Source organism: Microcebus murinus, chromosome 4, assembly GCF_040939455.1.
Source record: "Microcebus murinus isolate Inina chromosome 4, M.murinus_Inina_mat1.0, whole genome shotgun sequence".
In the NCBI taxonomy this organism is placed as follows: Eukaryota; Metazoa; Chordata; class Mammalia; order Primates; family Cheirogaleidae; genus Microcebus; species Microcebus murinus.
Genome location: NC_134107.1, coordinates 108,774,778 through 108,790,123, shown reverse-complemented (window position 1 = coordinate 108,790,123; position 15,346 = coordinate 108,774,778). Strand labels below are relative to the sequence as shown.

The following is a 15,346-nucleotide window of genomic DNA, read 5'->3' as shown; positions in this document are numbered from 1 at the left end:
TTGGACCCCCCAGTTCACCTTGAAGACGCATACACAGCTGCAGGGACATGCCTAAAGACGTTGTTCATTGCCCTCTGTTCTCCCCTGCTCCTACACACACACACACCCACACACACACACACACACACACGAGAAAGAGAAAGAGAGAGAGAGAGAGACCACAAGTTTGCCAGTCAGCATATGCAATACTCTCTGGCATGGGAAGAGCAGTATCCTTACTCTCCCCTAGGCTAAGGCCCTCTCTCTTCCTTCCAATTGAGTATGGGAAGTAGAAGTAAAATTTATTTTTATTTTATTCATATCTGGCTAAAGTTACATTTAATTAGAGAATAAGAACCTACTAAGGAGTAAGCATTTAACTAGATAAATAAGTCATTAAATATTTTGAAGACTTTTTAAATCCTAACAATGGGCATCATGTAGAAATACTATAAAATATATAACAATTCATCTGTTGACTGCTTAGGTTTTCACATTTTTGCTATCGTAAGCATTACTGTGTTTGATGGTCTTCACATAAATCTTCTTCCTCAAAATCAACTTATAAATGAATTCCAACAATCCAGGAAATATGTTAAAAGACAGTTTTTCAGCATGGGCTACTCTATAGATTGGATGTCTGAGCCACTCATCGTCTTCTCAAACAGGATGATCTGGGAAGAAAAGAAAGGTTGACAGTGAGAAGGCAATGCCTATTCAGTACAGGAGGGGAAAGATGCTGCAATTTGCATTTTGACCTGAAATTTTATGAGATCTCAAGGTAGAAGTTGAGATTACACACCTCATTATCTTCTGGATGAAGCCAGGTACCAGGAAGGTAAAGTCTTTCCTGAGGCCCAATATTCCAATATCGCCCAAGGTTTCGTCCATTGATGAACACAAATCCATAAGTCCAATTCTGAAAGGAATCATGACTTAAGACATAGGAACACTGGCAAGGTAAAATCTATGGCACTTGGGGAGTGAGAGCAAGACTGATAGGACTATGGCACTCAACATGGAAGTGAGTTTAGAATGGGATATGTTCTAGAACTTCTATCCTGCTATCTAGGGATGAAAGAGAAAAACATGAATGGAACTAACACTTGAACAGTAATACTACTACTGTTCCTATCCTATAATATATAATGTTATATTTTTTAAAAAGCAGGTCTTCTACTTCCAGAAATAAATACTGGTAATAGAGATAAACACCACTACTGACAACAGCTGTAAAATATATTCAGTTTTTTAAAATCTGCTTGCAATAAAATGAAGAATTACAGGATTAAGATCTAGGAAAAGAAAATAAGAGACAAGGAGACAACCAGGTAGTTTTTCCACTAGAGGTCTCTGCTTATTCAGGGTTAAAGCAAAATGTAAAACATAAAATTGGCATCTCTGAAATGCTCTACATTAAAAGACAAAGATTGCTGGATTGGATTTTAAATAAAGCAGTTATATGCTATGTATAAGAGAATCATCAAAGACATAAAGGCATTGAACAAAATAAAAGAGTAACAGTGGAAAAAAATGAAACGTATAAACTCTAACCAAAAGAAAGTTGTTACAGCTCTGTTAATATCAGAAAAAAATGAGACTTTAAGGTAAGAAGCATTATTAGAGATAAAAAGGAACATTTTATAATAATAAAATCCTTAATTTACCATGAATGTATATGTCATATACAGGGAAGCTAAAAGTGCAAATGCAAAGTATATAAGCAAAATTGACAGAATAATAAGGAAAAATAAACAAATTCACAACTGTAGTGGGAAATTTCCATATAGCCTTTCAATAGCTGATAGACAAACAAAAATCAATAAAGATATAAAACATTTGAAACAAGATAATCAACAAAATTGAACTAGTTGACATATATAGAACATTGATCTAACATCTATAGCATACACCTATTCTTTCACGTGTATATCAGCATATTTTCAAGTTTGATTTCATGTTGAACTAATCAAGTCCTCACATATTTTAGTTCTTAGACTACAGTGTAATTAAACAAGAAATTGATAGTACAAAGATTACTATAAAATACCCAAATACTGGGAAATTAAGAAAAATACTTCTAAGCAACCCACAAAAAAGAAATCACAAGGAAAGTTAGAAAATATTTGAATTCATTGATGATGAAAATAAAATATATAAATATTTGTGGAGTATAAGAGTATCAAAAGAATTTTCAGCAGAAACCTTGCAGACCCGAAGGGAGTGGGCTGATACATTCAAAATGCTAAAAGAAAGAAAACTGCCAACCAAGAATACCTCACCCAGCAAAACTTTCCTTCAAAAATGAAGACCATCATCCTAAGTGAAGTATCTGAAGAATGGAAAAACAACCACATGTACTCACTATTAAACTGCAACTATCTGATGAGCACACATGTGCACGAAAGGAAGTAAATCTCAAAGGAAATCAAGCAGGGGAGGGAGGAAGAGGGAAGGGGTGAAACCTACCTAATGGGTACAATGAGCACTATCTAGGCAATGAGCACACTTAACCCTGACTTGAGCATTCTTACAGAAATAATCCATGTAACCAAAATCATTTGTACCCCCATAATACCTAGAAATTTTTCTTAAAAATGAAAGAGACATAAATACTTTTCTAGACAAGTGAAAACTGAGAAAGTTCATCACCTTAGACCTGACTTACAAGAAATGCTAAAGGGAGTCCTTCAAGTTGAAAAGAAATGACCTTAAACAGCAGCAGGGAAGCATACAAAAGTATAAATTCATTGGTAAAATATCATCAAGTTTCTCCCCAACAAGCGCACAGCCCGCAGTGTAGACTGCACCTTTCTGGACAACAGCACCAGGACATGCAGCCCTGCAGGCTGTGTACCACTGCCAAATGGCACCTTCAGACAACGCCACTTCCCTTACTGCAGGAAAGAAGTACAGTGCCACTACAGAAAACTTCTGGTCCCAGGGAAGCCCCTCAATGTCCCCAAGAACATGGCAGTTGTCATCATGTACACATCCTTGTGGAGCACATGATCTTTGACAATGCCCACAGCCATATAAAGGAAAAGTGAAGTTCAAACTTAAAATTCAGAAGTAAAAGAGCAAGAGTAGATACTTTGTAATTCCAGCAGACTCAAGAAGATTGGCCATAATCTGCAAGATATTTTACAGACCTTCCTTCATGGTTGGATTTAATTTGCCTGCCAGTTCTTTACCAAATCAGATGTTATAAAATGCCAGTACTGAAGTCAATTTGTTAACTACAGAGAAGCACCTATGTGTGAAGTGCTTACCTTTAGTATCAGCCATTTCTTATTAAATATTTTTTTTATTTTTTTAAATAGAATTTGTAGCTATGACAAAACTATTGGGCTAACATGACAAACCTGAGGCAACAATTATCCAATTAAAAAGACCTTAAAATGATTCATCTCTTTCTATGTAAACATCATTTTTCTTACTATAACTTTTTTCTATACTTCCATATGAAACACTACCTGTATAATATAAATTATAATATCAAAATTACTAATGCACTGATATGAAACATAGCTTATGATAATGTACATTCTGGATTCTTGGAAGAATGCAATTTCTAAATGATAAAAATGAAACATAATATTAAATTTATTCTTATTCTATGTAAAAATAAAATAAAAAGCATAAGGTTAATATGCAAATAGGCAAATTCATAAAGATGAGAAGACTCGTGTTGCCAGGTGGTAAAAGGAGGGGGAAATGAAGAAAGTAACTGCTTAATGGGTATAGCATTTCCTTTTGGGGTGATGAGAATGTTTTGCAGCTAGAGGCAGTGGTTACAACACTGTAAATATGCTAAGTGCCACTGAATTGTTCACTTTAAAAGAGTTAATGTTATATGAATTTCACCTCAATAAAAAAATATTGTAATAAGTTATAGGATTCAACCAAATCCATGCTTATATGATAATCAATAGCCTAGATTATGTGTTAAAAAAGAATAAAGACTAAAAATCCATTATCTAAGTATCTATCTCAAGAAAATATTAAAAATCAAGCAGGTTCATTCCCAGGTTTAGGCACCAAAACAAAACAAAACAAAACAAAATTTAACAAATTATTCCTAAACAAAAAAATAGAATAAATACAATAATAAGATAATAACAGAAATTTAAAAAGCAGAAAAGAGATACATAATATAGTAAGAGTCACAGCCAAACACTGCTCTTTGAAAGATTAATAAAATTGATAATGTTCTGATGAGACTTATCAAGAAAAGAAAAGAGTACACCAATAACCTGTAACAGAAATGAAAAAGAAAATATTACTATAGATGAGCTAGAAGACATTGGAAACAAAAAATTTAAAGCCAATATATTTGAAAATTTATATGAAATGAGACTATTCCTAAAAATATATATTTTATCAAAACTAACTTTAAAAGAACCAGAAAAATCTGAATAATACTTTAATCTTGAAAGAATTGAATCCATACTTAGAAACTTTCCCACAAAGAAAATGCCAACTCTAGAAGCCTTCACTAATGAAACTGATCAAATGTTTAAGACATACTAGTTTTGCACAAACTTCATTTCCCAAGTCATTTGTGAAGACCCTAAACATTGGTACCAAAACCTGACAAAGATATTCAGTCATGAATAGAAACACAAAAGAAGCCTTCACTTAATTATTTATCATAGACAAACACTGGAAGTAATCCAAATGCCCATCATTAAATAACTTATGGAATATTTATTAAAGGTGAATACATATATACAATGGCAAAAATGAATAAATCACTGCAACATCAACAAATGTCTGAATCTCTCAAACAACATTGAATGAAAGAAGCCATATTAAAAAAGAACACTTTTAAAAAAGAAAAAAAAAATAAGCTTAGACATGAAATCTTTTAAAAAAGAAAAAAAAAAAAAGAACACATGCCATATGATTCAATTACATAAAGTCAAAAAAGGAAACATTGGCCTAGAGTGTTAGAAGTCAAGATAGCAGCTACCTTTGGGGAGAAGGGAGTCAGTAATTGGGAGGGGTGCTAACAATACTTTTTAATCTCAATGATAATTTGATGATGTTCACTTAGTAATAATTTGTTGATTTGTACATTCATATTTTGTGCATTTATGTCATCTTTGTGTGTTTATGCATAAAAATAGTCTAGGTAAAAACTAACCTGCCACCCCAAAAAGCAAGTTGCAGGATATAATTTATCATATAACACCATTAGTGTAAAAAAACCTGTCTGTGTGCATTTAAGTAAAGTTATTTTAAAAACACACAAACCGTTGGCAGCGGTCAGCCCTGAGAAGCAGGAACTGGAAGGGGGTGAATCTGAAGGAGAACTTCCACACCCTGCTCTCTACATCTTGTGATTGTTTGAAGTTTTGACTGTGTTTTGATGTGCTGTTTTCTAGACAATAAGTTAGGAAGACTGAGAAATGTTGGAAGGCTTGGCGGGAGGTGAGGAAGAAGAGGAAAGGAAGAAAGGGCAGTGTTCCTGCCGGGAACACTATGGCTTTGCTTCGCTGTTTGGAACGAGAGTGTGGCAGAGGGCGTCTCGCTTACCAGCAGCCTCAGGAAGGTGTCCTTGGGAGAAGAGCCAGCCCTCAAGGTGCCACGGTAGAAGGCAGGGCCCAGATAGCTACCGGAGACAGGCCTCCAGGGGACAGAGCGGAGCCTGGAAGAAGGACCCAGCCATGAGGGAGAGGAAAACTCCTCCAAACTCCAGTCCCAGCGTTGACGCCGGGTTTCCCTAGCCGGCACTAGGACTCTGTTCAGGGAGATATATTAGATTAGACTGGAAGCATTAACATTAACATTGAAATCAGAAGACTTGCTCTAGGCAAGGCTCCAGTCCTGACTTCAAAGCACCTGATAACCTTGAGTAAATCACTGCAGTCCCCTGGATCCCGGCCGTTCATCTGCAAAGTGAGTGAGGGTTTGAAGCCTCTGGGCTCCCTGCGTTCAAAGCGTTCCCGGGGCAGACGCTAGCGTACCTCTCAAAGAAGCTCGTTTTCATCTCCAGAGAATAGACAGCGAAGTTTCCCAGGGGAGTGTTGCTGATGGTGACAGGCCCGGTTAACCCTGCAGATGGGAGGCGGGAAAGAGAATCTGAACAAGGACGGGCTGTTCTCCAGCGTCCGGGGCAAAGCGCAGGCAAGTTATGTGCCTGCAACAAGGGCTCAGCGGGGACAACACACGCTTTTCTGAGCTGCCATGGCTGAGGGTTTCTTGCTGTGTTTCTATACTACTAAGGAAGTTCCCCTGTTAGCATTGGAACTTCCCTGAAATTCCCAAAAGGAGTCTTGCCCTGCTCCGAGAAAAGCCAGCTCTCAACACAGCTGTTCTGCTTTCCTGCCGTGGAGAACCAGAGAAGGCAGGATATGGACGGGAAAGGAGTTTGCATCTTCGGTCCTAGAACCCAGGTACTCCCACTGCTGAGGGGCTCATTTTTCCTCCCAACCCCAACAGCCCCAGTCTTAGCTTCCAAGTCACTGAAGAGGAGTCACGGCCCACTTCTCAGGCCCAGAGCCCACCTTTCTGCTCATTTTGCATTTTCCAGGAAAAATTGACTCGTCCTTGATTCTCCACGAGGATCCTCAAAAGCTGACAGCCCTGCTTGGAACAGACCAGTTCACAGAGACTACATGACCACGCGGGGCTCTTACTCTAGAACCCGTGTTTTTTTCTGAGTCCCAGATGGAAGGACGAGCAAATGGGAGAAAAGGAGGCTCCTGAGCCCAGCAGGTCTCCCTGTCTCACAAGGACCCCTTTGTGCTCCTAGTCCACATAGTCTTCCCTTTCTCCTCTGCTGATCCCATCAGGAAAAGCAGGGAGACTCAGTCATGCCTTTAATCAGAGACGCAAACAGGAGCCAACGACTGACTCAGAGCTTAGCAGGGAATTGCATTCCCACTAGAGGGTGCATGCTGTGGCTTCCGAGCACCCAGGCCTGGGAGATGCAGTCACGCCTGCAGCCCTGCACTCTCCCTGTTGCGGCCCTAAGTGGGGAGCAGCAGCAGAGGGCTGTGGTGGAGAGAGGAGGTGGTCTGTCTCAGGACAGGCGGTGTTTGCATTTGAGTGGGAGATTCAGGGATCACCTGGACTCTTGAATTACATACCTTGAATGGAAGAATTTGCAGATCCTGAATATCCTCATTCAAAATTCCTACAATTGTTTCATTCAAAAATACCTGCAAAAGAAAAGCAGGAGTCAGACTGCTGGGCCCACCTGAAGAAAGGGAGACAAGAGGCTGTGGCTGGGGCAGAAGAGGTCAGTATGAAGGCAGAGACTAGCCACAGTGCTCACAGACATCTAGAAGCTAGCTACGGGGACTCAGCAGAGTTTAAGTCATGATAAAGCACAAAGAGCATCTACTTGACTTGAGTTTTTATTCCCAATGCCTGCCATATAGTAGGTGCTTCAGAATACTATCAAACAGGAGCATGGGCCAGTGACTAACTGCCTTTCCCAACAGCAGAGTCAGGCTAAACGTTTTGCGTGTCACTCCAGATAGCCTGCTGACACCTACCTGTGCCGTATCATGAACAAGAGCATGGAGGTAACCTCCGGAGCAGACAGGGGTCTCATAGAGGATGAGCCCATAGGACTGGCCACTTCCATTGTTTATAGGAAGATTCTCCATGTTGACCGGTTGATTCAACTTGACTGGCTATGAGGAAGACATAGCAGGAACAGAAGCCAAAGTGATGAGAAGTCAGGGTCCTTCTTCCTAAGATCCTTGTCACTTTGTGTGGTCCCACCTAGTGGTACCCCCAGGGTTCTTTGAACGGGACAAAATAAAACAGATGCTACCCAATGATGCTCTCATGGTTCAGATCTCTACTGCCAGGCAGCTCAGGGGATGGTAGGGCATGGTGAAGAGGGAACACTTGCTATAACCATTAAGAATTGATTATCACATTTTTGCTGCAGGAAATAAAAGGACTATGTGCAATACTTAAAAAAAAAAAAAAGAATTGATTATCAGAATGAGTGAAGTGTGTTCTAAAATAGCTGAAGTCGAGTGGTGAATCATGCACTAAGCAATCATTTATTTAGCCTTTACAATGGGCCAGTCACTATTTTTTATTTAAAATAGTGATAGCAGAAGTGAAACCAATATCAAGAGTTCCAGTTTCAAACAGCTTTCACATTTTCTTCAAAATAGGACAGGCAGTCTCAGTTTAGAGGGGAGCAGAGACCCACAGAGCTGGGTGATGTGGCCTAGCTGATGGTGCAGGGAAGACAGGCGCTCGGTCTCATGGGTTCCCAGCACGGCAGCTTGTCCTGTGTGGGTCCCATGTGGCCCATGCAGTTCCAAACAGCTTTCGCCAGATCCTCTAATATCCCACCACCCTCCCCTACACACACTGAGTCTTCAAGTTCGAGCCCCTCACAGTCCAGCTGGAAGGAGCTGGTGGTTCTAAATTTGGACAAAATGTAGAGGATTAGTTATCCCACTTCCCAATGAAAAGTTCCTTGAAGGAATCCCTGCTCCATCTCTCCAGTGGCCACTCCTATTCCTCCTCTCAAGCAGCACTCACCTCACCTAGGTACTGGAGTGCATCCCACAGTGGCAAGTAGAGCGATGGCGTCACAGGAGGATACGCAGCCTTGGGAGTAGGTGTAGGTAAGCTGGGCAGGGGGCTTCCTGCAATGAAAATGGGTCACAGGGTGAAAAGTGCCTGAAATGACCACTGCCTTCCCTCCTCCCATCCCCATCCCCTCCTCTTACATCCCAGAGCCAATAAGAGAAATGGGTCCTACCTTGGGACATGGGTGTGCTTCTCCAAGGGTGATGGTAAACATGCAATCACTAAGTTAGAACCCTTTTGTAGCCACATGCACCCAATAGACACGGAGCCCTCTGAGGGGTGAGGTCCTTGGAGTTCAGAGCAAGGGAGCAAGGATTTTGCCTTACAACTTTAGGCAATGCCAGTGCTCACTAGTTTCTAGCCCTTAGTAGATGCTTAACTAACTTCATTTAAATAAATACAATTAAACAGGATCATTTTTGCTTTTGTGTTTGGGGTTACTATGCCATACATGATACTAAGAGCTTTACAGAGAGTGACTTACTTAATCTTTGCAATCATCACAGGAGACCAGTATCTTTACCTTCATGTTTCAGTGAAGAAACTGAAGCTTAAAGGGCTTAGAAACACTTTAAAAAAAGAAAACCACACAGATTTTAAGTGGCAAGCCCAGGATTTGAACTTAAGGTTGCCACTGTCCTCAAGAGCTTCATCAAGTTACTGCCATAGGGCACATGTTTGCCTTCCTCACTCTTCACAGCACGCAGATGCACCACGCGGAGGGCTAGCCCTCTCTTTAAGTGGTTGCTGAGTACCTGAGACACGTTCAAGGAGTTTTCGAAGCTTGAAGTACTTTTCTGTGTAATCTCCGGCCTCTGTCAGCACAGCGTCATAGTCTGCAAGACACCCGCCTGTCAGGGCCATGCGGTCCCCCACCGCAGCCCTATTTTAGCACCACTGGCACAAGGTGGGCCAGGGCCACTGAGAGTGAGATGGAAGGGAGACACATGTCCCCACCTGTGTCCCATCCCAGGCTGGGGTGTGCACATGTCACACCCGTCTAGGGACATTCCCCACAGCCCTTCCTGGGGACACTGGGCTCCTCCCTCCATTCACTTTCTGGTGGATCCGCTTTCTCTCCTCAGTCTGGATTCCCTGGCCGTGCCTGACCGTGCCTGGCAGCCACCACCATGGGATTCCTGTCCCTCTAAGAAGGTTCAATCAAAGGGCTGGTGGATGAGTGCATGACGTGGCGCACTAAGGCGTGGGAAGCCGTCTGCTGCCATGGCCGCCTGCCGGGGCAGTACAAACGTCACAGAGGAAAGGAAAATAGATCCAGAAGTCCTTGGTGCTCAGAACAGGCCAGGACAATGCCAGGACACGCGTCCGGACCCTCCCCCTGGACCCCCAGCACCGGCCCTGCTGGGGACGCAGCCACACAGCAGACACTTGCCATAGCTAGTGACAACACCAATGTGCCTCCCTAAATATGTGGCCCCGTTCATGAAACCGAAGTTGGTTCCACCATGGAACATGTAAACATTGAAGGAGATCTCGTATTTGATGAATCTAGACACAGTGTATTCAACGTCTGTAGAAGGGGAAGAAGAGAACATAGAGAAAATTAGAAATTAGGGAGAGGCAGAAGTCTCTGGTGAAATCTTACCTCCAACTCCCCAGCCCACAATTACAGTAAATCCTCGCATTGCATTGGCCACAGTTCTTGGAAACTGACTCTAAGCAGAATGACATAAAGCAGGTCCTTGAACAATGATTATCCTTCAATGTTTCAATATAACATTAATGGGGGAAAACATATTGATTTTGTTATACATCATTTTCCTTAAAGCCTAAGAACTCTTATGTCACTTAAATATCTAATTTTCCTTAAATTTTTTGAAATTGTAAGAATAACTAGCATACCCTCATCACTACCTTTTAGGGTAATGCCTCTGGGCATACTGGCTTAGAACCACTGCAATAGTCAATGGCTGTCTTCAGTCTTTAGCCACAGAAGCTTTTGTCTGGCCACCTGTTTTAACACTCACAATCGTCTTTCCACAGGCACAATAAGAAGCAAGAAGGTTCAAAATCAGTTAGACACGGGATTCGATTCTGGCCACGCTCTTTACTCTTTGTACGAGCTTGGACAGCCTGTTGCCTTTCTCAGAGCCTCTGCTTCCTTACCTGTTAAATGAAGGTATTCATTCCTACTACATCATGGGACTGGTAAGAAAATTCATTGATGAGATAATACATATATGAAATACGGCAGAGTGGCTGACATACAAGAGATCTGAAAACTGTTTTTGGTGGTGGTGATGTTGTTGTTGGTGTTATTGGTGCTGGTGGTGGTTGTAGTGTTATTGTAGTTGGTGGTGGTGGTGATATTGTTGTTGGTGGTGGTGGTGGTTGTAGTGTTATTATAGTTGGTGGTGGTGGTGATATTGTTGGTGGTGTTATTATAGTTGGTGATGTTATTTTGTGGTGTTATTGTTTTTGGTGTTGGTGGTGGTGTTATTGTAGTTGGTATTGTTGCTGGTGGTGTTGTAGTGGTATTTTGGTGGTGGCGGTATTGGTGGTGGTAGTAGTGTTTTCTTTGGTATTTTTTCAGTCACCAAGTATTTTTCACTAGTTTTCCTTCATATGCAAGTGAGCTTGTTTTCATAATAGCTACAGCAAAATATATTTAGTAGCAACACAGTTTTATTAAGTAAACAACAACTGCCAGGCATTGTTCTACGAGACTGCGTTTAGTCCTCATGACCACTGTGAGGCAGGTCCCAGGATCAGCCCTGTCTTGCACGAGGACACGGAGACTCAGCAGTGACGGCAGCCTGTCTCCGGTCGTAGGCCTAGGTGGGGGACGGGGATGAACACCCTGCCGCTTTCGCTCCGGGAGCCCTGGTCTCAGCCGCCTGCCTGCTGTCTCCTGACCATCGTTCCCACGTGGTTGACAACTCCATGGAAAGGGACTTTGTGTTTTCCAGATATCATTAAGACTTTTAGCACCGCCTTCTTCAAACAAGTCATCTTTTCAGAGAAGCTTCTGTGACCATCTTCCCTTTTCTGGGCAAGTCTGTCCCCTGTCTTTTCTATCACTGCACCTCATTTGCTTGCTTCAAAGCACCTGCCCAATGAGGAACTATATATTGATTATTTGGCTTTTCAATGATTCGTTGACTCCACTAAATTATAAGCTTGTTGGGGGTTGGTGGAACTGTGTAATTTTTATTTCTCAGCACATACTCAGGGCCTGCTGGGTACTGGTACCTAACAGGGGGTGAGCGGATGAATATTTGGGGTTCAATGAGCAAATTAATTAGCAGAGAACTGTGTGAGTAATCCACGACTCACTGCGGAACACTTACCACTCGCATCTGTAACATGGTGTGGACTTCCCCACTTGTCGAACCAGCCGACCCAATATTCCATGACGAGAATTGGCTTACCCCTCTAGAAACAAATAAAATCAAATACTACGTCTGACAAAAAACAAAAAAGAAAAATCAGAAAACCTGAATACAACATATGAGAACTTGAGGAATTCATGCTTTTTCCCCTTTTCATCCAAAATTCTTTACCCCTCCCCAGTGCCCACTACACCTTGGCCATCATCCACGGCTCTGTGTCCTCCACTCCCGGACAACTCTGGTCTCCAGACTCCAGCTTTGTGTGCCTCCCTGCTACACCTGGAAAGCAACGCCAGCAAGTGCAATCTTGTCTTAGCAGAGGCTGGTGTTGAAAGAACCGGTTTTGGACACACAAGGACCTGACTGCCAGTCCTTATGCAGAAACAGAGGCTGAGATGACACTGCTGGCAGGGACAGACCACAACTGAAGTCCAGACCTGAGTCCAGCTGCCAGCACTGAGTCATGCTGTCTGTCCAATATAGTGCTCACTTTCTGTATCTTTATTTAATTTTATTCTACCTCATCTGTGTTGAAATGCCCATTGAAATGGTGTTTCTATTCCTTTTTTCCCTACTTCTAACAGTTCTTATTCTATATATTTTTGTTAGTTTTAAAAATATGGTATATAAAAAATCATCAATGTTATCACATATTTATGCATTATACCTTTTATTTATAACAAATAATTATCATATTAAAATTACTAATAATTACTTAACTTTTATCTGTGCTGGGCACAGACGGGAGTATTTCATTTACATTTTACATTTTATTTACACAACAACCCCAAGAGATAAATACTACCAGTCCTCATTTCACAAATGAAGAAACTGAGCTTAGGTAACCATCCAGGTTCACTCAGCTAGAAAGTACTAGAGCTGGGATTTGAACTGTTCCAGCTAGCTCCAGAATGCATACTCTTAAACCAATATACTGTATTGCCTCTGGCTTAACAACGACTTATTATCTAAAACTAGAAGAAAACATACAAAAGTCATATTAAATACATTTCTCAAGACTTCTGAATTTAATTCTTGCCTATAAATATAGATCTTTCTTCCAATATTTGTATTATGGGTGACCCAAACTGTCGGATGCCATAGGCTTTCAGCCTGATACCTGCATTCCACCTCTAGCTTAGCATTTTCAAGGCTGCAGAATAATGTAGGTTCCTTTTTGTAAAGGCAATTTCTCCCCCACAGCATATCTCGCTGTGGAGTGGAGGGGTATATACAACCACAATGAGTAAGATGTGCAACGTTTGAGGGATGGACATGCTTGAAGCTCTTACTCGAGGGGGGAGGGGGGCATGGGCAATATAAGTAACCTTAATACTTATACCCCCATAATACGCTAAAAATAAAAATTAAAACAAAAATTAGTGGGATGTAGCAAAACCAGTGCACACAGGGAAATCTATGTCAACAAATACTTATATTAAAAGTGAAGGAAGGCCGGGTGCAGTGGCTCACGCCTGTAATCCTAGCACTCTGGGAGGCTGAGGCGGGCGGATTGCTCAAGGTCAGGAGTTCGATACCAGCCTGAGCAAGAGCGAGACCCCGTCTCTACTATATATAGAAAGAAATTAATTGGCCAACTAATATATATAGAAAATATTAGCCAGGCATAGTGGTGCATTCCTGTAGTCCCAGCTACTCAGGAGGCTGAGGCAGTAGGATGGCTTGAGCCCAGGAGTTTGAGGTTGCTATGAGCCAGGCTGACGCCATGGCACTCACTGGGCAACAAAGCGAAACTCTGTCTCAAAAAAAACAAAAAAAAAACAAAAAAAAAAGTGAAGGAAGGAAAGTCTAAAAAAACTAGAAAAAAACCTAGAGAAAGAAGAGCAAATGCAATACAAAGGAAGAAAAAGTTAGAAAATGCTAAAGGTCAAAGCAGAAATCAGTGAAATATAAAATAAAAATGATAGAGAAAAAAAGAAGCCTAAAGCTAGTTCTATGAAAAGATCAATAAAACTGATAAACATACTGATCAAAACAAAAAGACACAGAATTACCAACATCAGGAATGAAGAGTAACCAACACTATTGACAACAAAGACATTATGTGGATAACAAGGCATTATCACAAACAACTCGTGCCCATGAATTCAAAAGCTTCAGTGAAATAGAATTGAATACATAGAATAAATTCTTTAAAGATACACACTACCTAAACTCACTCGTTTTATTTTCCTGGATAGAACTTGAGCCCATCCTCCGAAGTGAGGTATCACAAGAATGGAAGAATAGGCTCCACATGTACTCACCATCAAATTGGCACTAACTGATCAACCCTATAGTGCTCACACAGTAGTAATATTCTTCAGGGATTGGGGGGTGGGGGGTGAACTCACAACTCATGGACACAGTAACATTGTAGGGGGGAAAGGGCACACCTCAAATCATGGTTTGGGTGTGACAAAGTCATAATATGTAACCAAAATGTTTGTAGCCCCATAATATCCTGAAATAAAAAAAAAAGAAAGAAATAAGCTGAATTGTCTTATATCTATTAGAGAAATTTCTAGATTAAAATCTTCTTTAAAAAGAAAACTAACAATTCTACACAATCTTTTCTACAAAACGGAAAAGGAGAGAATATGTCCAAACTCATTTTATGAGGCCAACATTATCCTAATTCCAAAACCAAACAAAGACATTTCAAGAGAAGAAAACCAAGACCAACATCCCTCATGAAGACAGAAGCAACAATTCTCAACAAAATTGAACAAATTGAATTAGCAATATATAAAGTGATAACACATCACAATGAAGTGAGATTGATACCAGAAATGTAAGACTGGTTCAACATTCAGAGACCATATTAACCATATGAACACACTAAAGAAGAAGGACGTCTGAGCAAAGCTGCATGACCTTTCGATTTGACTATGATTTTATATGTATGACAGTCAAGCATGATCCAATGAGCTATCAAAAGAAATGAAGCACTGATTCATGCTGCAACATGGATGAACCTCGAAAGCATCATGATGCATGAAAGAAGCCAGATGCAAAAGACTAGATGTTGTGTGATTCCATTTACATGAAATGTCTAGAAAAGGTAAGTTCATAGAGGTAGAAAGCAGATCGGTGGTTGCCTCGAGCTAGAGCGTGGAGCAGGGCATAAACAGCAATGAACATGAGGAAACATTTTGGATTGTAGAGATGGTGGTAGAACTCTGTATATTGACTTACATACATTGGGTGAATGTAATGAAGTATAAATTAGATTTCAATGAAACTGTTAAAAGAAAATGACAAGAGCTGGGCAGGGTAGTGTACCTGTAGTCCCAGCTACTCAGGAAGCTGAGGTGGGAAGATCACTTAAGCCCAGAAGTTTGAGTCCAGCCTGGGTAACATAGTGAGACCCCGACTCTTAAAAAAGGAAGAAGGATGGCCGGGCGCGGTGGCTCATGCCTGTAATCCTAGCACTCTGG

At 41.1% G+C, this 15,346-nt stretch overlaps 1 protein-coding gene across 1 annotated transcript in view; it reads right to left on the bottom strand.

Moving 5' to 3' along the window:
• Positions 1–256: 256 nt before the first annotated feature.
• The window catches only part of GLB1L3 (galactosidase beta 1 like 3), a 29,655-nt gene continuing 14,565 nt past the window's right edge, over positions 257–15,346 (bottom strand). The window contains exons 10-20 of the mRNA XM_012739614.3: positions 11,865–11,949; positions 9,947–10,084; positions 9,309–9,389; positions 8,503–8,609; positions 7,488–7,628; positions 7,077–7,148; positions 6,492–6,570; positions 5,952–6,039; positions 5,521–5,632; positions 782–898; positions 257–653 (exon numbers count right to left, since the gene is read on the bottom strand). Coding sequence (XP_012595068.2) covers positions 600–653; positions 782–898; positions 5,521–5,632; positions 5,952–6,039; positions 6,492–6,570; positions 7,077–7,148; positions 7,488–7,628; positions 8,503–8,609; positions 9,309–9,389; positions 9,947–10,084; positions 11,865–11,949 — 1,074 coding nt within the window. The 3' untranslated portion in view covers positions 257–599. The remainder of the gene's footprint in view (positions 654–781; positions 899–5,520; positions 5,633–5,951; positions 6,040–6,491; positions 6,571–7,076; positions 7,149–7,487; positions 7,629–8,502; positions 8,610–9,308; positions 9,390–9,946; positions 10,085–11,864; positions 11,950–15,346) is intronic.